At 41.7% G+C, this 26693-nt stretch overlaps 1 protein-coding gene across 2 annotated transcripts in view; it reads left to right on the top strand.

Moving 5' to 3' along the window:
- Positions 1–2770: 2770 nt before the first annotated feature.
- Positions 2771–26693, top strand: part of UBE2F (ubiquitin conjugating enzyme E2 F (putative)) — an 87185-nt gene continuing 63262 nt past the window's right edge. For both annotated transcript variants that reach the window (XM_076342091.1, XM_076342090.1), the window contains exons 1-5: positions 2771–2850; positions 5485–5618; positions 15488–15517; positions 18057–18122; positions 25876–25943. In XM_076342091.1, coding sequence (XP_076198206.1) covers positions 5501–5618; positions 15488–15517; positions 18057–18122; positions 25876–25943 — 282 coding nt within the window. In that variant the 5' untranslated portion in view covers positions 2771–2850; positions 5485–5500. The remainder of the gene's footprint in view (positions 2851–5484; positions 5619–15487; positions 15518–18056; positions 18123–25875; positions 25944–26693) is intronic.

Genomic DNA, 26693 nt, shown 5'->3' with positions numbered 1-26693 from the left:
ACCTGGCAAAGGAAAAGGGACCCGCTGCCGTGGCACAGCCAGGGAGGAGGCAGGCAGCGAGGTCTGAACAGACATACCCTCTGGTGCGAGGTGCCCTGTCAGGGTCCTGGCCGTCTCCCGCATCTCTACAGCTATCTGATGGGCTCATTTTGAATCAATATGCACTTGGATTAATCTACAATTAGAAAAAAACCCTAGGATTTAGTGTTTTGGATAATTTTTGAGATTATTTTCCTCTTAAGGTTGGCAATTTTTAAACATCCCAGATGGTGTCTGTGCGGCATAGCCACAGAGCCAGGGTAGGAAAAGGAGGACTGCCATGTTCACTGTTTCTAGCCATTGTCAGCATATATACACACATTCAGTTTGGTTTTTAATTCCTCTCTTACTTTCTACCCTGCTGAAGCCAGAGAGCAGGTTTTTCTAAACACATACTTTTTTTTTCTTCACCTTTCAGTTACAGATTTTTCCAGCTGAAAACCATAGAATCATAGAATCATTAAGGTTGGAAAAGACCTCTAAGATCATCGAGTCCAACCGTCAACCCAACACCACCATGCCCACTAAACCATGTCCCTAAGCGCCTCATCTACTCGTCTTTTAAATACTTCCAGGGATGGGGACTCAACCACTTCCCTGGGCAGCCTGTTCCAATGTTTAACCACTCTTTCAGTAAAGAAATTTTTCCTCACGTCCAATCTAAACCTCCCCTGGCGCAACTTGAGGCCATTTCCTCTCGTCCTATCGCGAGTTACTTGGGAGAAGAGACCGACACCCACCTCGCTACAACCTCCTTTCAGGTAGTTGTAGAGAGCGATGAGGTCTCCCCTCAGCCTCCTCTTCTCCAGGCTAAACAACCCCAGTTCCCTCAGCCGCTCCTCATAAGACTTGTTCTCCAGACCCCTCACCAGCCTCGTTGCCCTTCTCTGGACACGCTCCAGCACCTCGATGTCCTTCTTGTAGTGAGGGGCCCAAAACTGAACACAGTACTCAAGGTGCGGCCTCGCCAGGGCCGAGTACAGGGGCACGATCACTTCCCTACTCCTGCTGGCCACACTATATCTGATGCAGGCCAGGATGCCATTGGCCTTCTTGGCCACCTGGGCACACTGCCGGCTCATGTTCAGCCGGCTGTCAACCAGCACCCCCAGGTCCTTTTCCAACAGGCAGCTTTCCAGCCACTCTTCCCCAAGCCTGTAGCGCTGCATGGGGTTGTTGTGGCCAAAGTGCAGGACCCGGCACTTGGCCTTGTTGAATCTCATACAGCTGGCCTCGGCCCATCGATCCAGCCTGTCCAGGTCCCTCTGCAGAGCCTTCCTACCCTCGAGCAGATCAACACTCCCGCCCAACTTGGTGTCGTCTGCAAACTTACTGAGGGTGCACTCAATCCCCTCATCCAGATCATCGATAAAGATATTGAACAAGACTGGCCCCAAAACTGAGCCCTGGGGAACACCGCTCGTGACCGGCCGCCAACTGGATGTAACTCCATTCACCACAACTCTCTGGGCCCGGCCGTCCAGCCAGTTTTTGACCCAGCGCAGAGTACACCTGTCTAAGCCGTGAGCCGCCAAATCATGAGCAATTCGCAGTGGACAGGCTGTTACTGAAAAGAACTGTGGAAAAGGCAAATGTTTTTCAGCCAATTCAACTGGGTGCTCATCTTTTACATTAAGCTTGTGAAACGGTTAAGACAATTTTAGGCCTCCGAGTTGCGATTCTGCACTGGCTTAACTAGATTTGACTAAGATGAATTCCAATCTCTTTTTGGTGAAGGGGAAGCAGCATCATTCCAGTGAATGTTTAGGATGCAGAGCGTATTTCAATAGCTATCTGCCAAATTTTCCTTGTGTCTGGTCTCTAGCTTTGCTTTATCAAACCTTCTAACCTGGACGCTTCTCTAATGGCTTAACTTTGGTTCCCTTATTCATTGGAAGCTAATGCATGGAAGACCTCGTTAAAATTACACACATACTTAAGTTTTACAGGTTGAGGGTCTGATCTAATCTGATCGTAAAAGACTTTCTAAAGATTCAACTGGCCAAGTTAGTCTAGAGTCACGATATCAAAGTAATTTACTCTCCAATATTAAATGCACTCATGATCAGTTTTTTACACTCATTTAATCTGATTGTCCACTGCTTCCACTAATCTGGTGCTGGAATGTACAGATTAAGTGAATTAATTTAAGCAGGCACTAATGCAAAGGCTGTACCAAGCCAGGTGTTTAAGCTCCCCTTCTGAAATCATGCTGATGATTGTTGTTTTTTCCCCTCTCGTGATGTTGCCATTTATCACGTCTCCCTGGTGACTGAATGTAATTAATATTGCAGCCGAATCAATCCGCATTTCCACAGCCCTGCAAAAGGAGGGTAGAAGATGACATTGGTGCTGGGGGAAGGCCATGCTTTGAGCCGGGGCTCGGACCTTCCCACTGGCAGGGGGCTGATTTTCCTCAGGCGCAGGGAGAACCCTCCCCCAGGAGGCACGGGGCCAGAACCCACCAGCCCCCTCCGCGGGCACAGCCGCGCTGCTGCTCCCCGGCGGCCGCTGCTCCCCAACGTGGCGCCGCCCTGCCGGGGGCGAACGGCCTCCCCGGCCACCGCCACCCCCAACTCTCGCGAGAACTCGACGGGCACCCCTTCCCAACTCTCGCGAGATCCCGCGCGCTGCCGATAAAGCTGTTGTTGAAGCGCGCGCCCTGCGGGCGCGCCGGCCCCGCCCCCGGCGCTGCCCACTTCCGGCGCCGCCGCCGCCGAGGGAGGGAGGAGCCGCGCCGCCGCCCCCTGCCCCGGGCCGGCCCCGGGGATGGTGTTGGCCGCGGCAGCCGGGCCCTGACGCCGCGCTCAGGTAAGTGCGGGCCGCCCCCTCTCCCCCCGGGCCGGCGCTAGCCCCCTCAGCTCGGGCCTGGCCTCTCCCGCCCCGCCTCAGGCCCGGTGCTCCCACATCTCCCGGGGCGGCCACGGCCCGCCAGGCCTCGGGGCCCTGGCGACACCGGGGCGGGGGACCCCGTTGGCCCCCCGGAACTCCTCCCCTGGCCCAGCAGAGTCATACCCCCACCGCGGGGGCCCAGCGATCCTCCGTGCCCCCTGCGGAGGGGCTTCCCGGTAGCGGCGGCGGCGCAGGGAGCGGGCACCGGCGGTGCGGGGCAGGGCGGCCCCCCGCAGCCGGCCCCGCTGCCTCCGCTCCCAAGAGAGCTGGAGAAATCCCGGGGCTCTCTTGCCCTTCTCTATAAATAAGCACAGCACCCCTCCCTCCCCTGTCTCCGCGGTGTCGTGCGGTGGTAAAGCCTTACTTTCCCCATGCGGTGAGCAAGTTTTGGGTGATTCCTTGCTGTGCTCCATTGATGAAATTTGGGGTATAACTGGAGCGAATCATCTCTTTTCCCCACTGGTCACACTTCTTTTCGGTTTCCTAGATTTCTAGGACAAGCAGTGAGGAAACGGATCTCTAAAGGTATTTAGGTATTCAGTTCTCATTGAAGTTGATGTTTGGACTTGGCACCTAAAAGGGTTTTTTTTTGGGAGGGGGTTGCCTGGAGTTTACAGTTTTTCTTTTCTATTTTTTTTCTTTTAGGACCCTGTGTCATGACTTCCCTGACTCCCCTACTTCCCCCCTCCTTTTATTTTTTTTTTTTTAAACCAGCTGTTGTCTTTCTCTTCTCCAAGGAAAAAAGCACTGTTTTGTCTGCTTATTCTTTCTTTCTCTGTGGTAGTGGGAGAAAAAAACCTACTGAATATTTCAGTTGAGCAAGCGGAATTTACATTTGCCCTGAATTTTACCTTTTTTTTTTTTAAATCTGGATCTTGAAGCTAACACACATACTTGTCAACTTCAGAGAACTTGACCTTCTTGTAGATCTTGCCAGTTTCATACTGTTAGGTACTATTGTGAAATATATGCTTTCCTTTTTTTTTAAACCTTGTTACTCACTTATCTATTATGTTCTTCTCAACATCCAAGTGTCATGTTAGTTGTTTCATTTCTCCTTCTTGCCCCTTCACCAGTATTTTGGTGTTGGCTTGATGTTTGGTATAAATCTGTCAGCTTTCTCACAACCTTGGGAAAGCAATAGGGCTGTCTTTGCAGATGTAGTGACTAGACTGGCAGGCCGGAGGCTTTATCTCTTGTTTTCTCTGGGGCAAGAACAAATGAAATTAATAAGCAAGTAACTGTAACTGCTGTTGCAATGGACCTGTTAAACTTCACTTCAGGGCTTGCTTACAAGAAGGAAAGAAACATCAAGACACAAAGAGCTGAAGCTGACAGAGATAAATCTTGTATCGAGTCTTGTCGTTTTATAGTGTGACTGTCTTCATCTCAGTGGCTTACTGGACCTTACCGTTTGCCTTATGAATATCTCAGCTGATTCTCCATTTTATGCTATGAGAGCTGATGTTACCTGAGCATCTGTTTCATGTCTTGGTAACTGCTGCATCATACCTGTCTGGTCTTCTATGCAAACTAGTTCATGGAAAGACTATGTGCTGACTTCTTACAAGTTTTTTGTTTGATTTTGTTTAACTAACTCATATGACTGAAGGATAAACATTTCTCCTACCATTTTAGTGGTGGTGGGGCCTAAAGGGAATGAATCTTGTCAGGATTATGTTGGTTTTGGCCAAAATGTTAAGAAGACTGAGTCGCCTTCAACTAGGAGTGGTGTCAAAATGTATTAAGCCATGACAGACTGAATGTTTTGGTTTTATGACTTTGGCATTCTGTCCACCTTTTACTGTAATTTATTTATCAGTGCAGTTATCTTCTACAGTGGAAGACTGACACAGCAAAAAATCTCTTCATTTCAGTTATCAAATCTCCATATGTAACTTTCTCCACTGTTGCTTTGCACTGTGAAGAGTTACTGTTGTGCAGCTGCATAGATAATTGCACTATTTGCAGTTTAAATCCGTTTCCTTTCCTGTGTCCTGGTAGCTGACTGAAAGCTTACTTCCTAGTGTTAGAGAATTGTTCCAGTAACCCCTCCCCTTTCTCTCTTTTTTTTCTTGGCCAGCCAAAAAGTAGCTCTGAATATTGTCACGTGAAGTATGGATGAGAATGGTCATAGCAGGTTGTCTGGCCAGGGATGTGGCAGGGGTATTTTCACAGCAATTCTTTTGAAGGAGCGATGTCAAGCAGTGGTATACTGCGGTAAATGGTGCAGTGAAACTGGATTGTAAACGATGATGAAAGTCTGACCTTTCTCCAGCAAAATTGAACTTCCTCTTGGCCTAATGTACTGTAACTCTCTCAGTATTCACATCTGAAACAAACTCTCATTCTTCAAGTACTCTAGGCCATCCTCGTCTTTCATCACAGTCATTTTAACTGTATATATCATATTCTTTGTTCGACTGCTAAGAATATGGTGATAGATGTTGAATAAGGAACTAACTGTAACTTGTTTTTGTACTTCCCCCCCCCTGCCCCCTCCCCAGTGCTTTAGTTTTGGTAATTGACTTTGTTCTAATATTTGTGTTCTAGATTGAAGACAGCAGTAATGCTAACTCTGGCAAGCAAGTTGAAGCGGGATGATGGTGTCAGAGGACCCCGTGCATCCAATCCAGCTTCTGATTCAACTCGGAGGGTGTCTGTCCGAGATAAATTACTTGTTAAAGGTGAAAAGAACTTCTGTTTAAATATTTTGGGATTTACAGTTTGCAGATGTGTTGCCAGTAAACAATATTAAAATAATATCCAGAAGTATTTTTAAAGTTGCTTGTGACTTATCTCAGGATTTATACTGTAGGGTATATATTGGCGTACATCACATCTCCAACAGCTCTTTGCCTGTAGGATGCTTATTTTCACTGAATAATGCAAAACGTAAAAAGCCTGCTCCTTACTCTGCTGAAAAATTAATCCATCATTGGGAACTGTCATCAAACATTATGATAAAAAATTGTCACATAAGTGTCACTAAATATATAGAGGGAGAATATTAGAATTGACTTGATAGGAAGGTATTTTTTGAGCAAAAATGTAACTGCCTGTGACAGGAAGGAAAGTCCTAAAAGTAACATCAGTGTTCCGGTGGTCTTTAATTGTATAGATCAGAGGCAATAAACTTTAAAAAGCTTAAAAAAAAAAACAAACAATGCAGAGATATATTTTTCATAGGCCTGAAGTCATCAGAAGTTGATTATGAAGTAGTGAATAAAAAACCAGCACTCATTTTTGTAGTACAATGTGGTCTGTTCTAGGAAGGCTACTGTAGGTTGTTACTAGCTGGCTTGCAATTGGTGGGGAAAAAAAACCCCAAACTTTTACTCTGTGGCAGTTCTGGGTAAATGAGGTAGTTTGTGAGACAATAATTAAACTATTTTATAGTAAAATTGGGGACAGCTCTTTATTGCTCTTCATTTTTTCTGTAGCATGGATAATCTTATATTTAAAAATCCATAGGTGCTGACACTTTGCAGTTACTATGGGCTTAAACTCAGGTTTACTCCCTCTGGTAATAGTTGAGTGTTTTAATGCTCGAGCTGTGCAGCTTGATCTAGTGGCAAGGAATATGTTGTTCAGGTTGATTTTTCTGCTAAAAATGATCAATAGTGAATATACTACTGTTGATGTGTAAGCTGTCACGGTTAGGATTCCTGCCAGTCAAATGAAATGTGCTCATTTCCTGGTCTTATTTCAGAATGGCTTGAGACTGACAGTGGTATATTTGCCTGAATGATATTGCCTAACCATAGTGTTACATATGGCTTTTTCAAATTTGGGTAGATTCTGTCATATCACTGTATACTGGAGCAAGGTTCCATTACAAACTGAGAAGTGCCTCAACTAGACTATAGGAACATTATGGTCACAATTTTCTCTCTTTGCATTGTTCTAAGGACATGGAGTTTTAATTCACTTTGAACCCTGATGTGATAACTCTTGCAAAGAGCTTGCTTTAGACTTCCAGTTTGGAAATCCTCAGTTAACTGCAGTTCTGAGGGGGAAAGCTATCAGGCAAGAGGAATAAGCTCTTTAACCAGGCTAAGCTACAAAGCCAAATTACTAAATATATATAATCTGAGATTTTCGTTAACCTACAAGTGTAGACTTGAGGGGAAAATAGCTGTGTAATATAAATACACTTCAACTACAATGCCTGGTATAGTGTAAAGTGCTATAAGAAATTTTACTGTACCCTTAGAGTAATCATGTTTCTCACTTTTATGACTAAAACCTTACTGATGTCTGCAGGGGAAGAAAAGCTTGTAAGCTATGGAAAATTAGTATCGACATTGTAATTGCTATGGCTACCATTAGCAAACCATTGCAGACTAAGTATTGAATGAGTTGAGTCCCAAACTGACAAATGTTAAAAGCAGGTCACTGCCGGCATCCTTCTGACAAGTGTGTTGGATCGTGATCTGATTGTGCGTGAAAGTTGTATCATGTGGCTCTCCCAAAAGAGTTGTAGGAGTGGCTGTCAGTCTGGTTAGAATGGTTTCTAGACTGAAATGGGAACTGACAGTAGAAGTTGATCACTTCAGTATAACTACACTGAAAATGAAGGGAAAATCTAGTAGGTAGTCTGAAAAAGACTTGTTGGGGATATTCTCTTTTAAGCTACACTTTAAACTTAAATGTAGACCATTCAATTACAAAAGTTTCTAGAACTTGCTCCAGCTCTTAAAGCTAGATCAGCTGAAGCAGCATCTATGACGTTGAGAGCCTGAGTGAGGATGGACTCCTGATGTTGACAGTTTTTCTAGGTCATGTTGTCTAGATCTGCAGGAATGAGTTTGATAGGGAGTGAAGAACTGCCTGCTAAAGGTGTGTGTACAGTGAGGATGCCTTTTACTGCTTGATTGTATGAAACTGTAAGAGGCTATTGTATTAGACTTGAAACAAAATTGGTGGGAGCCTTTAAGAGTAGTTGTAAGTAGAAGTTGTTACTGATGTTTGTTTAGGCTGGAGTTATCAAACAAACAGATGACAGTTGCAGAAGGGCAACTGTGAATTAAAAAATAATCTGTTCTACAAAAAAGAAAAGAAATGCTGGCTATCAGTAAGGGAGGAGGAGGAGATGAGAAAAGGCCTGGCATGTTATGTCCTTGTTTGCCCCAGCAGTTGTGCTGAGGTTGGTGCTGGTTCAGTTGTAGCTCTTAACGGTGTTAGTGGTGGTGATTTTATTCTAGTGTGTAAAGCCTCTGAGTTGAAAGAACAAGGGACTGTGGTGACGTACATTAGAAAGCTCAGTGATGGCTACGCTCTTTCCGTAGCACATCTGGATCCTTTTTGGTGTCAAATAAGTCTATAGCTCCTGAGTCAGTAGGAGAACAGCGGGCAAATGGTCTGTGCAGCGTCCTCCACAGCAGCTTAGACACAGGGTGGGCTGTCCTGGAAGCTTAGCTGAGGGTGATTTTTGGCACAGTACCCTAAAGCCCACCCGGCCCTGGGAGCTGGCGATAGCGTATGAGCCAAGGTCAGATAGCTATTCACCTGCTAGAGTGATGATGATGATGTGCTGGAGAGATACTTTCCTATTCCTGATCCACAGTAAATTGGTGATAGTCTAATAAATTCTGCAGACAGATGTCTGCCAGTTTTACTAGAGGTATTGCCCAGACACAGACAGTGTCTGGTTTTTATCTGGAGGTAAATTAAAGACAGCCTTGTTTGTGTTGATAGAGAGTCCCGTCCGGGGAGGCATTATAGGATCTCTGCGAAGGATGTGTTGTCTCACTGATAACCCTGCAGTCCTCAAATGTATTGTGTACACTGACTGGTAAATAGATCAATGACATTTTAATTATGGGGTAGATGGTTGTGACCCCAGCCAGTGATAAGTGTAGATGATGCTTACAAACTTTTAAAAATTTGGCACAGACTGACTAGATACATCTCCTAACTGATACTGCCTTAAAGTAGGAAAAATAAGTGATAATTTAGGTATGATCTTAGCTATTTGCACCATATGGATGAGAAGAAAACTCAAAGTTGGCATTTGAAATACTTTTACTAAAACTGGAAGTATGTGAGCTATCAGCTGAGTGTTGTCAGGTGCTGTCCTTGGCTTTAGTGATGAGTGCAAGTTAAACAGGCTTTTTTCCCACTTCTGTGAAAAAGTTACTATTAAAATACTGGTGCCCTTTGTTAGTTTTTCTAAGCTGTGCCTTTGATTACTTACATGTCTAGTATTGTTATATATTCAAATATCAATCGTGGCTCAGGGCACTGTTTTGTTGGGTTATTTCATGGACATATTATGAAAGGAAAAAAATCTCTATCCCTAAAGTTTTATGTAGGGAAGTAATTCTGAGACAGCTGGATATTCTCTTCCAGTTGTTTTTCCTCTGGGGTGTTAAAAGTCATGGCTGCTAAACAGGATTTGGTAGCAGCCTGTCCCCTGCTGATTATCTCAGCAACTAATGGAGCACACTTGGGAGGTTAGCAGGGTACATGTGTCTGGGGTGAGGAGCATGGTGGTCGTTCTGATCTGAAACTCTGGGAAGCCGCAGGAAAACATCCACCACTTCAAAATCACTGAGGGCAGAAGTGTCTGAGGGAGTGGGAAGGCGAGGACTAGTAATTCAGGCTTGACACTTCTTGGAGAGAGGCTTTCTGGCCAAGAAGGAGTGACCAAGCAGTGACTTAGATGTTTCAAGACAAGTCAAACAGAGGAAATGTGAACAATTGGAGAAGGTAGAAAGCAAATACTGATGTGGGGAGGAGGAGCAGACAGAAATGGTGCTTGAAGGGGCTTTGCTGCCTCTCTGGCAGGGAGAGAGGCTTTAATAAAGCACAACTTTGTTAAAAGTTCAGTGTGACTTATTCTTGCATCTCTGTTTTCACTGAATTTTCAGTGTAGGCTCAGTTGGAGAGTAAGGCCCTAATTCTGTAGACCTAGTACTCAAGTTAAAATAGAGCAAGCAGTACACTTACTTTAGTGGCTTTCAATTTGTTCCGTGCTACAAAGGCAATTTTTGATGCTGAATTCATCTCTAAGGGGGAACTTCATTAAGTTAGGAATAGGGGCCACATGACTGCTCCTGCAGGATGCTCTGAGCCATGCAGTGCTGAACTTGAAAGGGATATCCTTTCTGAAAATTTGAAAGGAGCTGAGGACAAGTCAAAGTACTATTAAGTTTAATATTGTACAATGAACGTGACTACTAAATTGCATTAAAGATAAAGAACATGCCAGGATGTCAGTAGTAGCAGTGATGTATATGCTTATTGATCACAAAGGTTATCCCTTAATGCTTTTTTTATAGTGCATCTAAACATCATTGTTTTATATTACCAGTGCTGTTTAGTTTGATTGTAAGTGACAGCTTGAAATAACTTAATATCTAAGAAAATGAGTTAGCATGGTTTATTCCTCAGTTATCTTCAACATTTATGGGTTTTACAACCAGATTTATGTAACCAGAAAATGTTTCAGGTGTGCATTTGTAGAAGGAAGTGGGAAACTGATCATAAAAATGAGGTAAATGTGCATTGTAAGTAAAAGTGAGGAGAATCCATGTATTTGCTTTCTTCAAAACTTGAGGTACGGTAATATCTCTCCTCACAATAGTAGGTGAGGAAAATAGAGAGAGAAAAAAATACTTTTTTTTCTTGAGAATTAATAAAAACCTTCCTTGATTAACACTCCTGAAACTACTTGAGGCATTGTTTTGAACATGTTGCATTAACTTCTGCATATTGCACAACTTAAATCACAAAAGCATTTCCTTTTCAGTGATGCTTCTTAGCCCCCTCTCTCCCTCTCCCCTCCCAACCGAAATGAAATCCTTTATTTTGGAAGAAGACAGTGGAAAGCTGCTTGATGAATGAGTGATTTATATTTATTAAAGAGGAAGCTAGTAGTTTACACTAAAATGCTTGCAGCCTAATGGTGATAGATACTGTAAAGCCAAAAAGACTCAACAAGAATTGAAGCTAATTTGAAAAATTATTACTGAGACTTTTTCCAGGATTTCACTGACAAAGGGGGGCCTGGTTCAATGTATTGCTTCACTTCTTATATCTCTGATTTTCAGCATACCTGAAGTATGAGTTGATACATTGCAGTGTTAGAGATTTCCAACCACAGTGGCTTTTTCTAGTTTTTGATGTCAGGATAATAAGTTTTGTAATAGTGTATAGAAGCTGAAGCATGTGATTTGATAGTATCTTGTTTAAAATAAACATTTGGATGTGGAAGGAAAATACACATCTCTTACTCTATCGAAAAACTTGCAGCATTAGGCAGCTTGTTTGACTTCTAATACTGCTACGTATGGTTGTACAGTTCAGAGGAGCTAAGTAGGGAAAGCTATAAAGGTAGATGGATAGAATTAGGAGGCAAACAGCATTATAGTGCTAGAATTAATACTTAGAAAATGGTATTTTTGTTAGAGTGTCAAGGTATTTATCGTGATCTCTAGCAGTCTTAAAGATGCACATTAAATAGGGGACCTAAACAGGAGAGGGAGGCTTTTTGGTCAAAACCAGAGAAAAGTAAGTATTGCTGTGGATGAGAATAATGTTCGTTTCAGTTGAGGAAATAATGCTTTCATTTTGTGTACTGAAAAACAAACTTCGGTGGGAAGCATATGGCCTGACTCTTTGTGGCAAGGCTAGTAAATAAAGCACTTCTGTATTCTGACTTGTTGAGTTGGGGTGGGGTTGGGGGAAGGGGAGGGAACAATGTGATTATAGTCTGTGCGTTACTGAATATAACATTCACGTGGGTCTCTCATAAACCATATGCCCGTACACACGTCACGAGTGTGTGTTCCTATTTCTGTCCTGAGAATTGTCATGGGTAGGGAGAGTTATTGTTTGTGAAATCATTTATAAATAGCTCTGGTTGCTTGTGTTAGGCTTAGCTTTCCCCTTTTTTATAAAGTTCCTAAGCTGCTACTGAGACATAATCAATTTGCATTCAACTCTTCCAAAGTCTGTGTTAGGTTTAAGTTTAACCCTTGCCTTTTTATTCTCTTTATGGTTTAAAATAGCATTTGGAACTGTTCAAGCAAGTGCTTACTGGGTCAAGAGCAGGACTCTGCAAATATACCTGCCACTAGGGTGTGCTCCTGCACCAGGTCAAATAAGGTTTCAGGAACACCAGACTGGCTGGTCGGGAGCTGGGCTGGACTGACTGCACCCAAGTTTGTTCCCTGCAGAAGCTCTGGCATGTGTCTGCACTTACACTATGGCCTTTTAGACCTACCTATGAGGGCTCATCAGCGTGGGTGCAGGGCCTTACAGTGCAGGTGGATTTGCTGCTGCTTGGCAATCAGCCCTCTTGACTGCGAGAGGGATTTAGATGCTCCACAGTGTTTCTACACCTCTGCTAAGCCAGCGCTGAGCAGGCATTGACGAGCAGTGGTTTCCTGTTGAAGTTCTGGAGTGCTTTTGCACAATATTTCCTGAAAATTGGGTTATCCGGTTGTTTGCCTCAGCATCTTAAGGAACAGTGAGGTGCCTGGCTGTGAATTGAGACACAGATACTAATTATCCACAAAACATTATGAAAAGCAGTCAAATTGGATTTTCTTTACTGTTCAGCTGTAGTTACAGTCATTTTTTGAAAGAGGAGGTCAGAAAGATTGTGAGATTAAGTTTGTTCTTTAATTTAGTGAGGCTTTTGGAGCTCTTGCAGTTCAGTGCATTGGAGCTCTAATTGTTGCTTCTACATTTTGCTTATTTACAAATCTGTTAAACCATGCCAATACATTGGCAGACTGCACAAGGGCCATTTTCTTATGGAGAATATTCTTGTCAGTGGTATTGCTTTATGTAGAAAATACATAACTTAAAACATCAGAATCTTAATGGAGCTTGAAGGATGTGGTCAAAATGTTTGCTTTCTGAGCAGCAAAATACAAAAATTATTTCAATGTCAAGACTGTCACTACCAAAGAGTCATAGAATTTGGAAAACTCACAAACACTGTAGCTTTGGCCCATTAAATGGGCTAGTTATTGTTAATCACCAATGTTTATATGGCTCAGTTAATACTAACATCTGTTTCCTTACTTGATATTACTTTAAAAGTTTAGATTATTGAAGCAGGTCTCTACCTGCTTTTTTATCTTTATAAAGTTGTTTTGTTCTTAGTTTCAGTGGTTTGTTGGAGAGTCGATTAGAAACCTTAATTTTGGGGAACTTGCCTTTGTTCACAAAGCTTTTGTGTGGATTACTTATAGCCTTCTCACGTCTTTGCACACCTTCAAAGAAAGAGCACGCTGTTTCATACTCATGGGTGTGAGCACCTTTGTTACCATGTTTTTCACAAGAAAACCCACTCATTCTTGTGCCAAGACAAAGGGAAACACAGAAGCGTGAATGCATTACAGCAAATTTTTCACACTTCAAAGGAACTATGGTGATCAGTAAACTCTTTACTGCACCTTGCAGGAGGCAGAAGTGAGGCCCCAGCTCACCAGAGCTGCTGCAACCTGGCCATTGCTGGGTTTGAACATGCTCTGTCCTTTCGTGTCTCCCTTTTCTCTGCTGTTCTTTTCTCAGAATTGAAGCAAACGGTGGGCAGGATTCATTAAACCGAACAACACACAAACACAGAAAGCAATAAGGAAAGCAGTCAACACCTTAAAATAAGAGCCACGTCCTAAACTCTACCCTCTAGTGAAGATTGATAGTGCTTCCCACTATGAAAGGCCGCCGAGTTTAAAGTGAAAGGGTTGGGGGAATAGTCTTACAATGGGTTTGTATAGCTGCAGCCTTCAGTAGTTGATTATGTCTTGTCTTTTTTTTTTTTAACCAGAAAGGGAAAGTAAAAATAAAGTCCCTGATTACAGCTGAAATTACATTTTTGGTATATTATAAAGACAGTACTCTTTGAAAACTTTTAGCAAAAGTGTGCCCCCAGTGTCGTATGTCTTTCAGTGCACAACTTTGGTTAAATCAGCTGTGGCTACTCGAGTGCTGCAGAGTGTGGGATTTTAAAGAGTGCAATTGTGAACTTTTTAGGTAAGTGTGAAACACAGTGCTTCTGTTTTGGTGGGGTTTTCTCTCTTGGTATAGTAGGCTGCAGATGCAGGGATACCAGAGTTGTGCCAAGCAAGTGGGAGGTGGGAGTCAAATAAGCATCATGCTTGCTGCAGAGACCAGCCAGCTTTGGTAAGCATGGATGCAAGAAGAGTTCTGGGGAATTAGCAAGCTCTTAATTGTGATGAGATCAGTTTGGATTCTGTGCCAAGAAATTGCTCCCCACATCTTAAACTGAATTACAGTTTTCTTTAGACACGTTTTTGAGAGTTGGTGATGAAATCTCTTACACCTTGTTGTTAGCACAAATAAATGAGCTGTGTCTGTGCAGACCAGAAAGTGAAGTTAGAAATCAAGTGGAAAAAAACACTACAGGAAATGCAAAAATATATTTGATTAGGTTTCCTAGAACTTTAGACGTAAAAGAGGGAGGTATCTTGATGCATCTCATTCATACTTCTGTGAAATACAGGTAGTTGAAAGTAAGACTTCAGTAAAATACACAAAAGAGGGAAAAAGCAGGGGGTCTTCCGGAGAAAGTAGTGTGGCAGAGAAAGGGCTTAGGAGTAAACTTCTCTTCCTAGGAGCTATGCAACTGAATCAGGTTACTTCCTTTCTTTTATGAATAACTTTTAAGTTTTATGCATGGGAAATACAATAAATAAAAGGGAATCTTAATTGAACAACAGCGTGTATCTATAGCAAACCGTGCTCTGAGGGAAAATATCCAACAGGGGCAGGAGCAAAAAATCTTAACACTCTGAGTTTGTTCAACAGTGCAGAGGTTTGGGGGAGGAGTAATGCAATGGATGCAGTTGTTTTTATCATTTCCCTGTGCATGTTGCTGTGCCGGGTGCTTGAAGTGAAGGTTTATCTTTCTCTGTTCTTTCGGTGCTCTTAATGCTGACTTCTGCAGGCAGGACAACATCTAGTATGACAGTGCCACTGAAGCAGGGTTTCAGTAGCTGTTTCCAAGTGTGCAGTATGTGGTATCGTGCTTGGAGGCTTCTCCACAAAAGCGGTGCCTAACCTGAGGGAGTCCGTAGCTGATGGTGGAAGAGCCCTAGCAGTTAGATGCTGGAGAGTGGTGATGCTTACACAGGCTGTGAACCTCCTGTACTTGTTTTATTATTGGACTGACACCCTGATTCTTGAGGTTTTTCTGTTCTTGTGTTTTGCAGGCTGTGGAGTTACGGCTTTCTGTATTTTGGTGCTTTATGTAGACAACTTTGGAGGTTTGGATAATGCCACTTTTTGAAATGCCAGTGCCCTGTGTATTAGAAGCCCTGGTGCTTCAGTCTTGGCAGAGCTGAACCTCCTAATCACAGTAGGATATGTTTGCATTGTCTGTAGGGCAGCTGAGCATTTTTAGTGATGAATTGCGTGGCTTAAAGAGAAACTTCAAGGTAAACCTCCACTGCAGCTTAATTATATTTTTAAGTGAAATTTGATTTACAGGGTGGTTTAAATTAGGTCTGCCAATTTGGACTTCAAGAATGGCTTTATGCTTGCATAAATAACAGTATTTTTTTTCTTTCAACAGAGGTTGCAGAACTTGAAGCTAATTTACCTTGTAAGTATAGCATTTGATGGCATGCATTTTATGGGGAAAAGGACCATTGAACTGAATGTTTTGACTGAAGTATGAATGCTAATGATATTTGTTAACTCTAGGGAAAGCTGTGCAAAATTCTGCCACTCAGGTTTGAACAGGCTTTTTTTGTTGCTCCCTCTTAAAGGGTTGTGGAGAGGTGGATCCCTCGTTAGTGTCCTTTGGAAGCAGTATTGATCATTTGGCTCTAGGATTTGATTGGTGGTGGAGTGGGAGCTTCCCTCATAAAACACCCAAAAGGTACCTGGAACTGACGAGTGCATTTACTGCCTCACTTCTGTTTTCCCTCCATTCTCTGATTTTCAAAACAGGAGATGCTGTTTTAGGGGCAGAGCAAATAGCTCAGTTCTCCAGAAACGTATTAAGTCAACCTAGTGCTTTTTCACTTCACATGCAAGCTGTAACCTGATGTGTTTGTTAATAGTGAAAATACTGATGAATTTTTTTTTTTAAAAGTAAACCATATTCCTTAAAAAAGCAGGATAATGTGGTTTTAGCCCTGGAATCTAACTTGTATGTTATACTAAAAGCGGAAAATATTAATGGCCACTTTAAAATAGACTTTTAAGAGCACGGCGTAAGTGGCTTGTTGCTTCTAAAGCTGAGAATAGATAGTTAAAAATCAAATATATGTTTTCTGCTCTTTAGCTTTAGAAAACGTAGTTCTGTAATGGACAACAAAACACAAAGCCCTTTTATAAAAGAGAGTAAAGTTCTTACTGCTCTGTATTTGTTGCTGAGGGTGGATGTTGACAGTGAAGCTGAGCTGTTGCTGAGCTCCCTTTCTTTTCAAGCATTGACCAGAACAGCATCATTCTACCATGAGTTCTTGCAATACAGGCAAGCACAAGTTATTGCCTAGTAAGCTCAGAGGTACATTCAGAGCCCATCACTCGCTCTACATAACTTCCTGTGTGGTGCACGTTCCTGTTTCAGAGTAATCTGTTTTCCCTGCAACAAAAGAGGCATGAGCTGCTTGCAGCAGACTGAGAGTGTATGTGTAGGTTATTACCATGCTCTGTATTCACCCTGTCTTGCCCATATGCTTATCTTACAAAGAAAAGCAGTGAATATTCTCTCTGATTATGCTGGCAGGTAGTTTGTGATGTTTCTAGCCTTTCCCCAGCTAAGGGAAGCTTTGACCATATTTTTTTCTCTGCAGGTTAAACTTCTGAGTGCTGCTTCTGATGAGCATCTTCTATTTGCTAATGATTCTAAATCCGGATCAATGCTCAGATCTCAAAAATCAGGCTTTTCAGTGTACAGACTGCCTGATGGGAGAAATTACAAGGGGGAAAAATACAGAACAGAAGCAGCAAAAAGGAGGGCAGGAGAGGCAGTATTTGTCTCTTCCTTTCTGTATGCTCTTCTTTCTTAATGACAATTATAGAGATTTTACACAGGGTAATTTTAACTTTTGTTAAACTTTATGTAGACTATTCTATAGGATAACGAACGCCTGAGAAACGTGTATCAGGGTTTGTAGTTACTACAACGCGAATGCATTACTAGGGTTTGTGTACAGTTCTAGTTATTTTTTCAGGCAAATAGTGTCTAGATCTCTGATACTACTTAGCTCCTTGACTACAGAAAAAGAACAGCCAGCTTGATGGATTAAGAAGCTAAAGGCTGCATAATATGGATAATATATCCATGGATATACGCATCTTCTAGTGCCAGCTTGACAGCTTGTCTCTGCCATAGTCAAGAAAGGCCAGTGTTGTGCATGGGAAGGCAACTTAGTTTGTGTCATCAAATGCGAACAAAGGGCTGTTATGCTGTGAACTTGAAACTAGTCAGTGCTTTTAGTTCAACAGATTCATCAGATTGATGTTTTATCTTTTCACACTGGTTCTCCATTCTCACTATTCTCCTTAAATTCATCTAGTCTGAGAATAAAAGCATAGTGTTTGGTTTGTAATGATGCTCTGTAACCTTTGCTGTTAATGTGTGTAATTGGTTGCGCAGAAGAAACTTGTTCAATATGACAGCTGAGTGGAGACTTCACTGCCTTTTGGATGAGGCTTTCAGTAAAGCTTGTATCTCATTATACCTTACAGGTATAAATAATCCTTTGTTAGCATAGGGCTGTGGTGGCACGACGTCTTGCAGACTGCAGTGTATGATCAAATATTAAGATACACGCATTACCATTAAAGAACTTGTAAGGAAGAGATGCTCATTATGTATGCTGTCATCTTAACATGTAGCTAGTATATATACAGAAGACCAAATTCTTTGGCATTTTAAGGTCTTTGAGGCAGCATGGTTTACTGAAAGGAAATAAGCTTCCTCACAGCTCAAAGAAGTGAAGTCCCATTACGGCAGGTGGCCTGTAACGGTATAGGGAAGAGGTGCTTAGAGACAAAGTATAGGAGGAAATCACTTGACTGGAAGGATTAATCAGGGAGTAAATTTGGAGAGTATGAAAAATGATGTATTTGCTTTCCCAACAGTGGAAAAACAATTGTCTGATGTAAATTATTCTTTTCCTTTGCAGGTACATGTAAAGTGAATTTTCCCGACCCAAACAAGCTTCATTACTTTCAGCTAACTGTAATCCCAGGTAATTTTTTTAAACATGTTACTTTTGTTTGTGTGTGTTGGTGTTGAGGAAATGTAGTTCCAAGAATTTGCTCAATAATCCAATAAACTTTCTAGTCAAAGAAAGACTGGCTGAAATACAGTGATTATTTTATAGGGGCAGTGGAGAAACTGGGCTGGATTTTGAGAATTCGATTCCAATAAAAAGGCCATCAAAATTGAGCAGGTTTAGGAAGTATTCAGGTCTTGTTTGCTCACTTTGAAAACATTTTTTTTTCTCTCAGCCAATTTCAAACCACCTTGTTTTATTTGCTGAGAAAAATCTTGGACTACGTCTAGAGAAATTACTCTATTACAGCCCTGTTGCATAGTTATTCTTTTCTACTGATTTCTTGAGTCTGCAGAGTTGAAAAGGTAGATGACATGTAACACTATGGAAAACTTCAGATCTGTGCATGTCTGAAGATGCTTAACAAGTAGGTGTCTCTTAGTCTTTGAATATTCAAGTATGTGGAAATTAGATCTTTTATTGTTAATAAAACTAATGTAAATATATTTTGAAGCTTCTGCTGGCATACTGTTCAATAAAAACAAAACCTCAGGACTACGTTTTCAGAATTTATCATTTCCACGTAAGTTTCTTAATAGCCATCTGAAATTACAGAGCTTGCTCACATGGCTGCCCATTTTAGAATAGAAAGTTGTGTTTGTTTTTAGGGATGAATTTGCATGGAAGATTATTTAAATTTCATACACACTTATTTTTGCTGTGTGTTACCTTTGAGACTCTGTGCAACTATTTAAATGAGAACATTGATGTGTTCAGTACACTGAATTGTTTGAGTTAGATGTGCTGAGATCAGGATTTCCCTGCCAACTAATTCTTGTAGATGCATATTTTCTGTAGATGCTTATTGACAACAGAATTGGATGCAGTATGGCAGTCATCCTGATGTCTTACCTATACAAATAATGGTTTACACTTAACAGGGTGATAGGAATTTTTCTGATAATCCAGTATCTTGAAGTCAAATGGGCGCTAGATGTCAGTGTTGCTGCTTATTAGCCAAAATCAGCTAGCACTGCCTCGGCAGTAGAAGTCTTGGGTGGTCTTTGTTAACGTGTCCGTTCATGTGACTCCTTTTTGTGATGGAAAAATGAGTAAGACTGCCCTAGTCAGTGTAATAAAAAATAAGTGCTATTATAGAACTTTTAACCTCTCATTCTGTGTAGATGTATTCACGTTTACTTGGTGAGTGTTAGTCTGCTTGCACCAAATGTCATGCATGAAGTTTATATGATGCTGCTTTATTATATTTTGGAAATGAGTTGACTTTACAAGATTATCACTGTGTGAGTTAGTGATGTGTTGAATATGAAGCAATGATAATATGAAGCAATGATAGCTTCTTCATACTAATTCTAAGGTGTCTAAATACTTAGTCATTTTTTTTGTCTGTTAAGTGCTGTACAGCAAGATGTTGCAGTCAGAAGACAGTCATTGAGTGCAGAGCATGGTTTTTGTGCTGGCTTCATTGCTGAAATAATCTTGGGAAGGAAATGATCTTAATTAACATTTTGTTACTCTAAATATAGCTGTGCAGCTGAAGTCTCTGCAGTAGCAGTCTGACCGAAGTAAACATCTATTTTCAGCTGTTCATAATTCAGGTGCAGAATCTTGTGATCAGCTACAGCTTAGCACAACTCTTTAAAGGCAGAACGTAACACATACCAAGAAAATCTTTGCAGCTTTCTGATTCCCTTCATTATTGAGGTTTTTCTTTAGAGTATGCTAAATCTTAGTTTTCTTTGGAATAGCAGAGAGGCAGCTAAAAGGCTGTCACAGAATTTTTCTGGCTCAAATGGTCCAAAATCTTTGCTTGAGGTGACTATTTTTGCAGTGTCTAAACAATGTTGCATGAATCTTGACAGTCCGAAGTAAGAGCCAGTTTTTCTTCTCCTGCCTGGAACTGTCTCTTGCATTGAGGAGCTGAGTTACTTCTAGAAATCCTGCTCATACATCTGGCTCTTAAGGGAGTGCTTTGCAAATATCTCTGCAGCTTTCTGATTGTGGAACAAGAGCTGGGCTCAGCACAGCTGCGGGTGCCAGGGAATATCTAATTCCACCTTGCAGTTCTCACTGTTAGGACCTATACACTAAGTGTGCATAAGCCAGGGTTGGTAGTCTGCACAGTGAAGAGGTTCTTGCTGGCTCACTCCTTAGGGTTCTCAGTTTGCTCATCTGCAGTTACAGAGATTACATCCTTCTATGACAGATCTGTTACAGGGGTGCTAATTATTTTATATTCATATTTTATGTTTAAGTTCTTTTATATTCTGATTAACATTAGAGCTTGAATTCTGTAACCACATTTTTATAAGGGATCTTACACCAAGACGGTTTCTGCAAGTAGTCAGCTGTCAGGGTACCATGAAGGTACTGGCCGAACATGTTTTTTAACACAGAAATGCCTTTTGCAGTCAACGTTCTAGCCTCATGTTATTGACAAAGCTTGTTCTCGGGTGCTTTGTGTTATGCAGTTGTTTTGAATGTGGCTGGTCTTGAAAGGACAGTGAAAGAAGCTTCTTCAGGTTTTCACAAAAAGACTAATTTGAATAAGAAAATAAACTTTACCACCAAGCAGAAATACTTTCAGCTCCCTTGCTCTGCACTTCTCATAATAACCTTTCTTAGTAAGTATTTAATGTCACAAAATTATCCTGGTGACAGTGAGTTTTAAATTAAAATTAATTTGTAGAAAATCTTGAGGGTGACTGCTTATTTCACATAAAAAGTTACTTGTCCTCAAGAAATTCTGATTCCTTTGTTATAGCTTTCTGCAGTGCACCATGAGTGGATATATAGTAGCACATGCTAGAAAATGGGTAAGACTTAGCTTTTACTGCCACAATGGACAAACTGTGTGTTCCCAAGGCAGATACTGCTGGCTTTCTCTGCTGTATGAAGCTTCTTTTTCCTTTTGTCATCTGAAACAATCATTCTGTCGTTGAAAAATGCCCTTATGCCACCACTTGCCTCTGTTCTTATTTTTGTGCTGGTACCTTATTGGATCAAAAGCTAGGAAAAATAAGGAGATAGGTGCTTACAACACGGGCAGAGTCCTGCCTGCTGCACTGATATTTGGAGCACAAAATTGGAAGCTGAGGCTTAAAACACGGTAATGACCCAGAAAAAAAAGGTGAGTTTAGATAGCATGCACATTGAAGAAAACTAGAGGACTATGTAGAGTTAATGCAATTTTCCTGCAGTTCCCAGACAGTTGGGGTAGTTTGGGGTTAGTATGATTATTTTAGAGTCCCATTCTTCAGGGAACTAATAAAGAGCCTGTCTTCTGTTTTGTGTGTCATAAAATGACAAATGTCAGTGAGCATGGCTGAGCATTTCAATGCTGCTGATTCAAGGAGCTACTATCAAAAGCACATCCTTTGTGGCCTGTCCTAATTATCTTGCATTTTCTTTTAAAGCAATAAAATAATTTAGTATTTTCACAGCACTTTTAGCCATCAAAACACCTTACGAATGCAAACTAAGATTAGAGTCAGGTTGTTGATAATGAAACTTGAGACTGAAGTGGTAGGAATGCTTGCTCTGTTAATACAGCTTGAAGGCATAAACTTAGGCAGTAGGAGGAAAATTGGAGCTCAGACATACTCCCTTTTTGCAAAAGTCTTGTCAGTGGCCAACTTCCTTATTTATGTGCTAAAGCTATTTTATTTGACTGTGTTATTTATAGCACTTTCCTCACTATTAACTCTGCCAGAACTTCAGTTTTTCCCACCACTGTTACATGCCTAAAAAATTGAGGGTCTTTGTCCCTGTCTGGGTGTTGTGGGACATGGGGAAGGAAACTACCATGTGGGAGAACGTATTTACTTGCTTGAAATGCCATAAGATGACTTCATCATGAAGGCTTATCTTGTTAATGCATTGCAAGATTTCTGGCTTGGTACTGAGGCATTCCAGAGATATGAATTTTTAATATACATTTGAGTGAGTGATAATGTGTAGCATGCTTTGTTGTTGTTTAGTGAAAAGATTTACAAACATCCAGGGAGAATTGTAAAAAAAGGGGGAGGAGAGATGCTTTACTCTTCTGATCTGGTAAATATGTCCTTGCTTATTTTATAACAGAACCAGTAGGGTACCCAGTGCACTTTTTGGTTAGTGCTAGCATGGACTGATGCCAAGGTAAACCCAAAACATAAAATGAGAAGTTGTAATGCAAGACAGTGAGTCTCCCTCAAAGACGAATCAGTACAATCATGTAAGTATGTGGAAGTGTCCCGCAGTGTGAGGTACAATGCCTAAAGTGCTCTAAGTCTTCCAGAGATTTCTGTCTTACATAGAACACAGAAAAAAAATAAAAGAAAATGGACGTAATACATGAGGAATCTCTTACGGCCTGTGGAGGTGTTGATACATGGTTAGAAAGTGCTTCAGCTAATCTAACACGTTTTTGCAGAGAAAAAAGGGTGTTCTTTCACCGTCTGGTCCTGTTACTTCTCTTCCGCTGACACTGGTGATAATTTAACCCCTCTGCACACCAGTTCGTCTTGGTAATCCTGCAGGAAACTGCACTCTTTTTGCCGTGATGGTTTTATATAGAGAGAAAAGGCTTGCCCCCTTCAGCTGAGCTCGCCTTGTCTGATTTCATCCTGCATGTGGGCACTGGGAGTCTCTGCTGTGGCTGGGTAGAAGTGGAGCTATCCTGAGCTAGGTCTGTGTGGCGAGGAAGAGTGGAGAAAGTGAACAACCGTTCAGCCTTTCCACCCCTGCCCCGTGCATCTCTTGAGCAATGTCAGAGTGATCTTGCTGTCTGTGCTTGGAGTTGAGGGCCTACCATAATGTTCCTGCATGCTGCAGAGGCTGTGGGCCTGGTGTTTTCAGTGTGCAGAGAGATGTGGAGCGTGGCTTTTCTCCTGCTGCTTGACTGGTGGGAATCTGACAGTCTTTTGGCAAGCTCTCCTCCCTTGGAGCCGTTCTCGAATGTGTCTTTTGGACATCTGTATTACAGTGAGGATTCATTAAACCTGAGGATTTTCTTTGACATAAGGCACATGTAGATACATCCATCAACAGGCATCTATTTCACATTAGCAGGGGTGGAATACGAAGAGCTGCTGCGCACTTCGCTCCAAGTCCATGAAATCAAGGAACTATTGAATTTAAGCCAAGGAAAATAACTTTCTGCTGCTGGACTTCCTGAGCAACTTTAACAGTGTTGGTGTTTTTCCTTTACCTTGCTGTACTGGCAGCAGACTTCTCCCTGTGCAAACACATGTGGGCGTTTCATGTGATTGCTTATACTGAGAAGTGATAGCTTGATAAGTGCTTGTAAGCCACAGGGCAGTGGGGAGGCCCATGGAAGGCTTTGAGGACACGGCTTGCACTATAACAAACACTGTATTCCTGTATGGTGTTACTTGTTTGTTTTAGTACGATCACTGGAAGACCTGTGTGTCTGATTCTTTCGAGTGTGGTTCTAATGAGAAACGGTATCATACATGGAAATAATGAAAATTCATGAGACTTGGTTAAAAAGCTATTATAATGTGCTAGATGGTGGATAAAGTGCAGTTCGCTGTGTCCTGTAGGGTAACTCGGTGGTGCTTGAGCTGTTTGAACTTCCAGGGGGATATTGGACCGTTTTCCTAATCTTTCCTTCCTGGAACAGTCAGTGTCTTGCTTTGAGTGTTTTGCACATTTGACAGGGAGTAGTTTCATCAAAAGGATATTGGTATAACTCACCTTTTACATCTCATTCTTTAGAAATGGCTTGCTTTACTGATTTTTATCTCGGTATATTCGAAAACAAAAGAAATGCTTTTATCTTGCCTTTTTTTCATAAAAATCAGTGCATGTGCATTTACTTTCTGGTAAAGTGTAGCGTGCCTGAGAAGACTGCTTAGTAAATCAAACACACTTCAAAATTGAATTGGAGTGGAAATGGAGAATGTATTTGAAAAGCATATGTTCTGGACAGGTTATTAAAGTGAAATTTGCAATGGCTAAGGCTTGCAGCTTTGCGCTGCACAGTTCAGTGTGGAGGCAGCTGTAAACATTACTGTGTGGGGTGGGGAAGACAGCCATGTTCTGTTTTCATACTCGGTGCCTATGCTGCTGTTGCAGTCCAAAATTTCTGATGCTGTTCATGTGCTGAACCTGTCAGTGGTCTACACAAGCTCCTGGGAGAGGCTGGACCACGATGTACTTCTCAGCAACTCTTTTGCTGTTCTGCAAGCACAGGTCTTTTGGAGTGGCATGCTGGGTGTACTGTGCAGTTGAGTCTCATCTTTGGCAGGATCAGCTTTTACTGGCTCACTTCCCTCTACAACTGAGGGTTTGTGTTATTTAACAGGGTGATGCCCTCTCCTTTTCAGTAAGTCAGCTGATAAAAGATTGCAAAGAGGAGGAGAGTAGGAGCTGACTACTCTCTTGTGGTTATGGCAGTTACAGTGTGGAAGCTACAGGCTTGTGCTGACAGTGGTGAGATTGCAGTATGGAGTGAAACCTGAGCAAGTGGATGTGGTGCATTGGTTGGTAGGAGAAAATAGAAGGTTGTGCTAGATCTGTGTGGGGACTGGGAAGGCAGCAGGTCCAGAAGACAGCATCCTGAAAGAGGATTTTGATGACCTATAGTAGAGGAGCTAGTTTTTTGTGGTTTGGAACAAGCTAGATAATAAGAAAACTCTTCTTAATCTTTCTGTAAACTATGGATTGCTTCACAGAACTTTCCTTTGCAATGTTGCTTTAAAAAAAATATAAAAAAATACTGTTATACAATGATAGCCAGCCTTCCTGACCTTCAAGCCTTCACCATGGCTGTACCGTGTGATACAGAGAGCTAGAGTACTTGAGGTGGTTTGAGCCTGAGCATTCCTCAGGTGTCCCAAACCCCCAGTGTGGGTTCGGTACCTGTCTGTTTCCCTTTCTTAATGAAAAAACTCAGTAATGGCAATGCCAGACAGACACATTTCAGATCATTTGCAAGCATTTCAGCTTCTAAGGACAGCCATCTCAAGAGTTGCAGGCTGACTATTATCCTATTATATTATCTCTGGTTAAATGCAACTAGGTATTTTCAGATGTCATATTTTAAAATTTAGCCATTTTAATAATTCAGTATTGAGTCTGAGGTTGACAGAGAGGCAGGCAGATTTTCCTAACTGATATATCATCCTAAGATAATGACAATAAAAGAGCTAACTTGCTCTTTTATTGTAGTACACTCTGAAGCATGCTCTTGCACACCATTATTCATAGTACTCACAATATGTGATTGCTAGCACAAGTCTGGGAAAATGTGCTAAATCCTGCTCCAGGATTTAGCATGCATTATCAAGTGAAGTATGTATCCAGCTCATTCCAAGGGTCGGTGTTGTGGTACTACATGCCATATGGCCGATGCATGGCAGAATTTTGTTCACACAGACATGAAAAGTTCAATCAAAGGTTCTTCTAGCTTGGTATTGCCTGGTACTCTGATCAGAAAGGTGTTTTTTCCAGGGTCACTCTGGGACTGTTGACTCTTCTGACTTAATCAATTTCTGCTGTAAAGGTTTTTGGGAGTGGGGGAAGATTCTATGTTCACACTGTCTTTGGACTAGGACGCAGCTAGTGTTATGCTGTAACTAGGTTAAGTATTTGATAACCCCGTGCTGTTACTTTATCTCTGTAATGACAGATATTTTGTATTATATGGCATACGTTATTTTCTCTTATTTAACTATTTTTGTTGTTTTTTCTTTGCTAGATGAGGGCTATTACCAAGGTGGAAAGTTTCAGTTTGAAATTGAAGTTCCTGATGCCTACAATATGGTGGTGAGTATTTGTCATTAATCCAGTATTAGTCACTTTAGATTCCTTTCCAGGTAATAGGACTTTAGAGGGAACTTAGCATTGAGACTAAGAAAGGATCTTCTGTCTGTTAGGAAAGTATCATGGGATTGTAGAAAAATCTTGGTTGCCTGGAATTTTTGGAAGTCATCTAAACTTCTCAAATCTGGGATAATATTGAAGTGGGATTTGGTTGCTCAAGGCCTGGGACAGTTGACCTTTCAAAATCTCTTAGGATGGAGATTCCACCGCCTCTCTGGGCCTCTCTTCCAATGTTTAATGTGAATTTTTTCCAATATCAGGTCAGAATTTCCCTTTCTGCAGCTTGTCTGTTGCCTCTTGCTTTCTCACTGTGCATATCTAAGAAGAGCCTGACTCCATCTCCTCTATACCCTCCTATTAGGTAGCTGTAGACAGCAATAGGTCCCTACCTTCAGCCTTCTCTTCTCCAGGCTGAACAAATCCAGGTCCCTCAACTCTCCTTGTACTGCGTGTCCTCTGGTGTTACCACGATCTCAGTAGCTGTCTGCTGGGCTCATTCCAGTTTGTCAATATATCTGGTACTGGGGAGTTCAAAATGGGACACAATATTCCAGTTGCAGTGTCATGAGTCTTAGGGAGTGGGAATAATAATTGGGAATAATCTCTGGCTATTTTGCAGTCCAGTGTTTGTAAGCAAACAGCCTTGAGGCTTTTATTGCCTCGATGATATTATTCCTTAAAGAAAAAATAAGT

Source organism: Aptenodytes patagonicus, chromosome 6 (assembly GCF_965638725.1).
Source record: "Aptenodytes patagonicus chromosome 6, bAptPat1.pri.cur, whole genome shotgun sequence".
Classification (NCBI taxonomy): Eukaryota; Metazoa; Chordata; class Aves; order Sphenisciformes; family Spheniscidae; genus Aptenodytes; species Aptenodytes patagonicus.
This window is presented reverse-complemented; position numbering and strand designations above follow the sequence as displayed.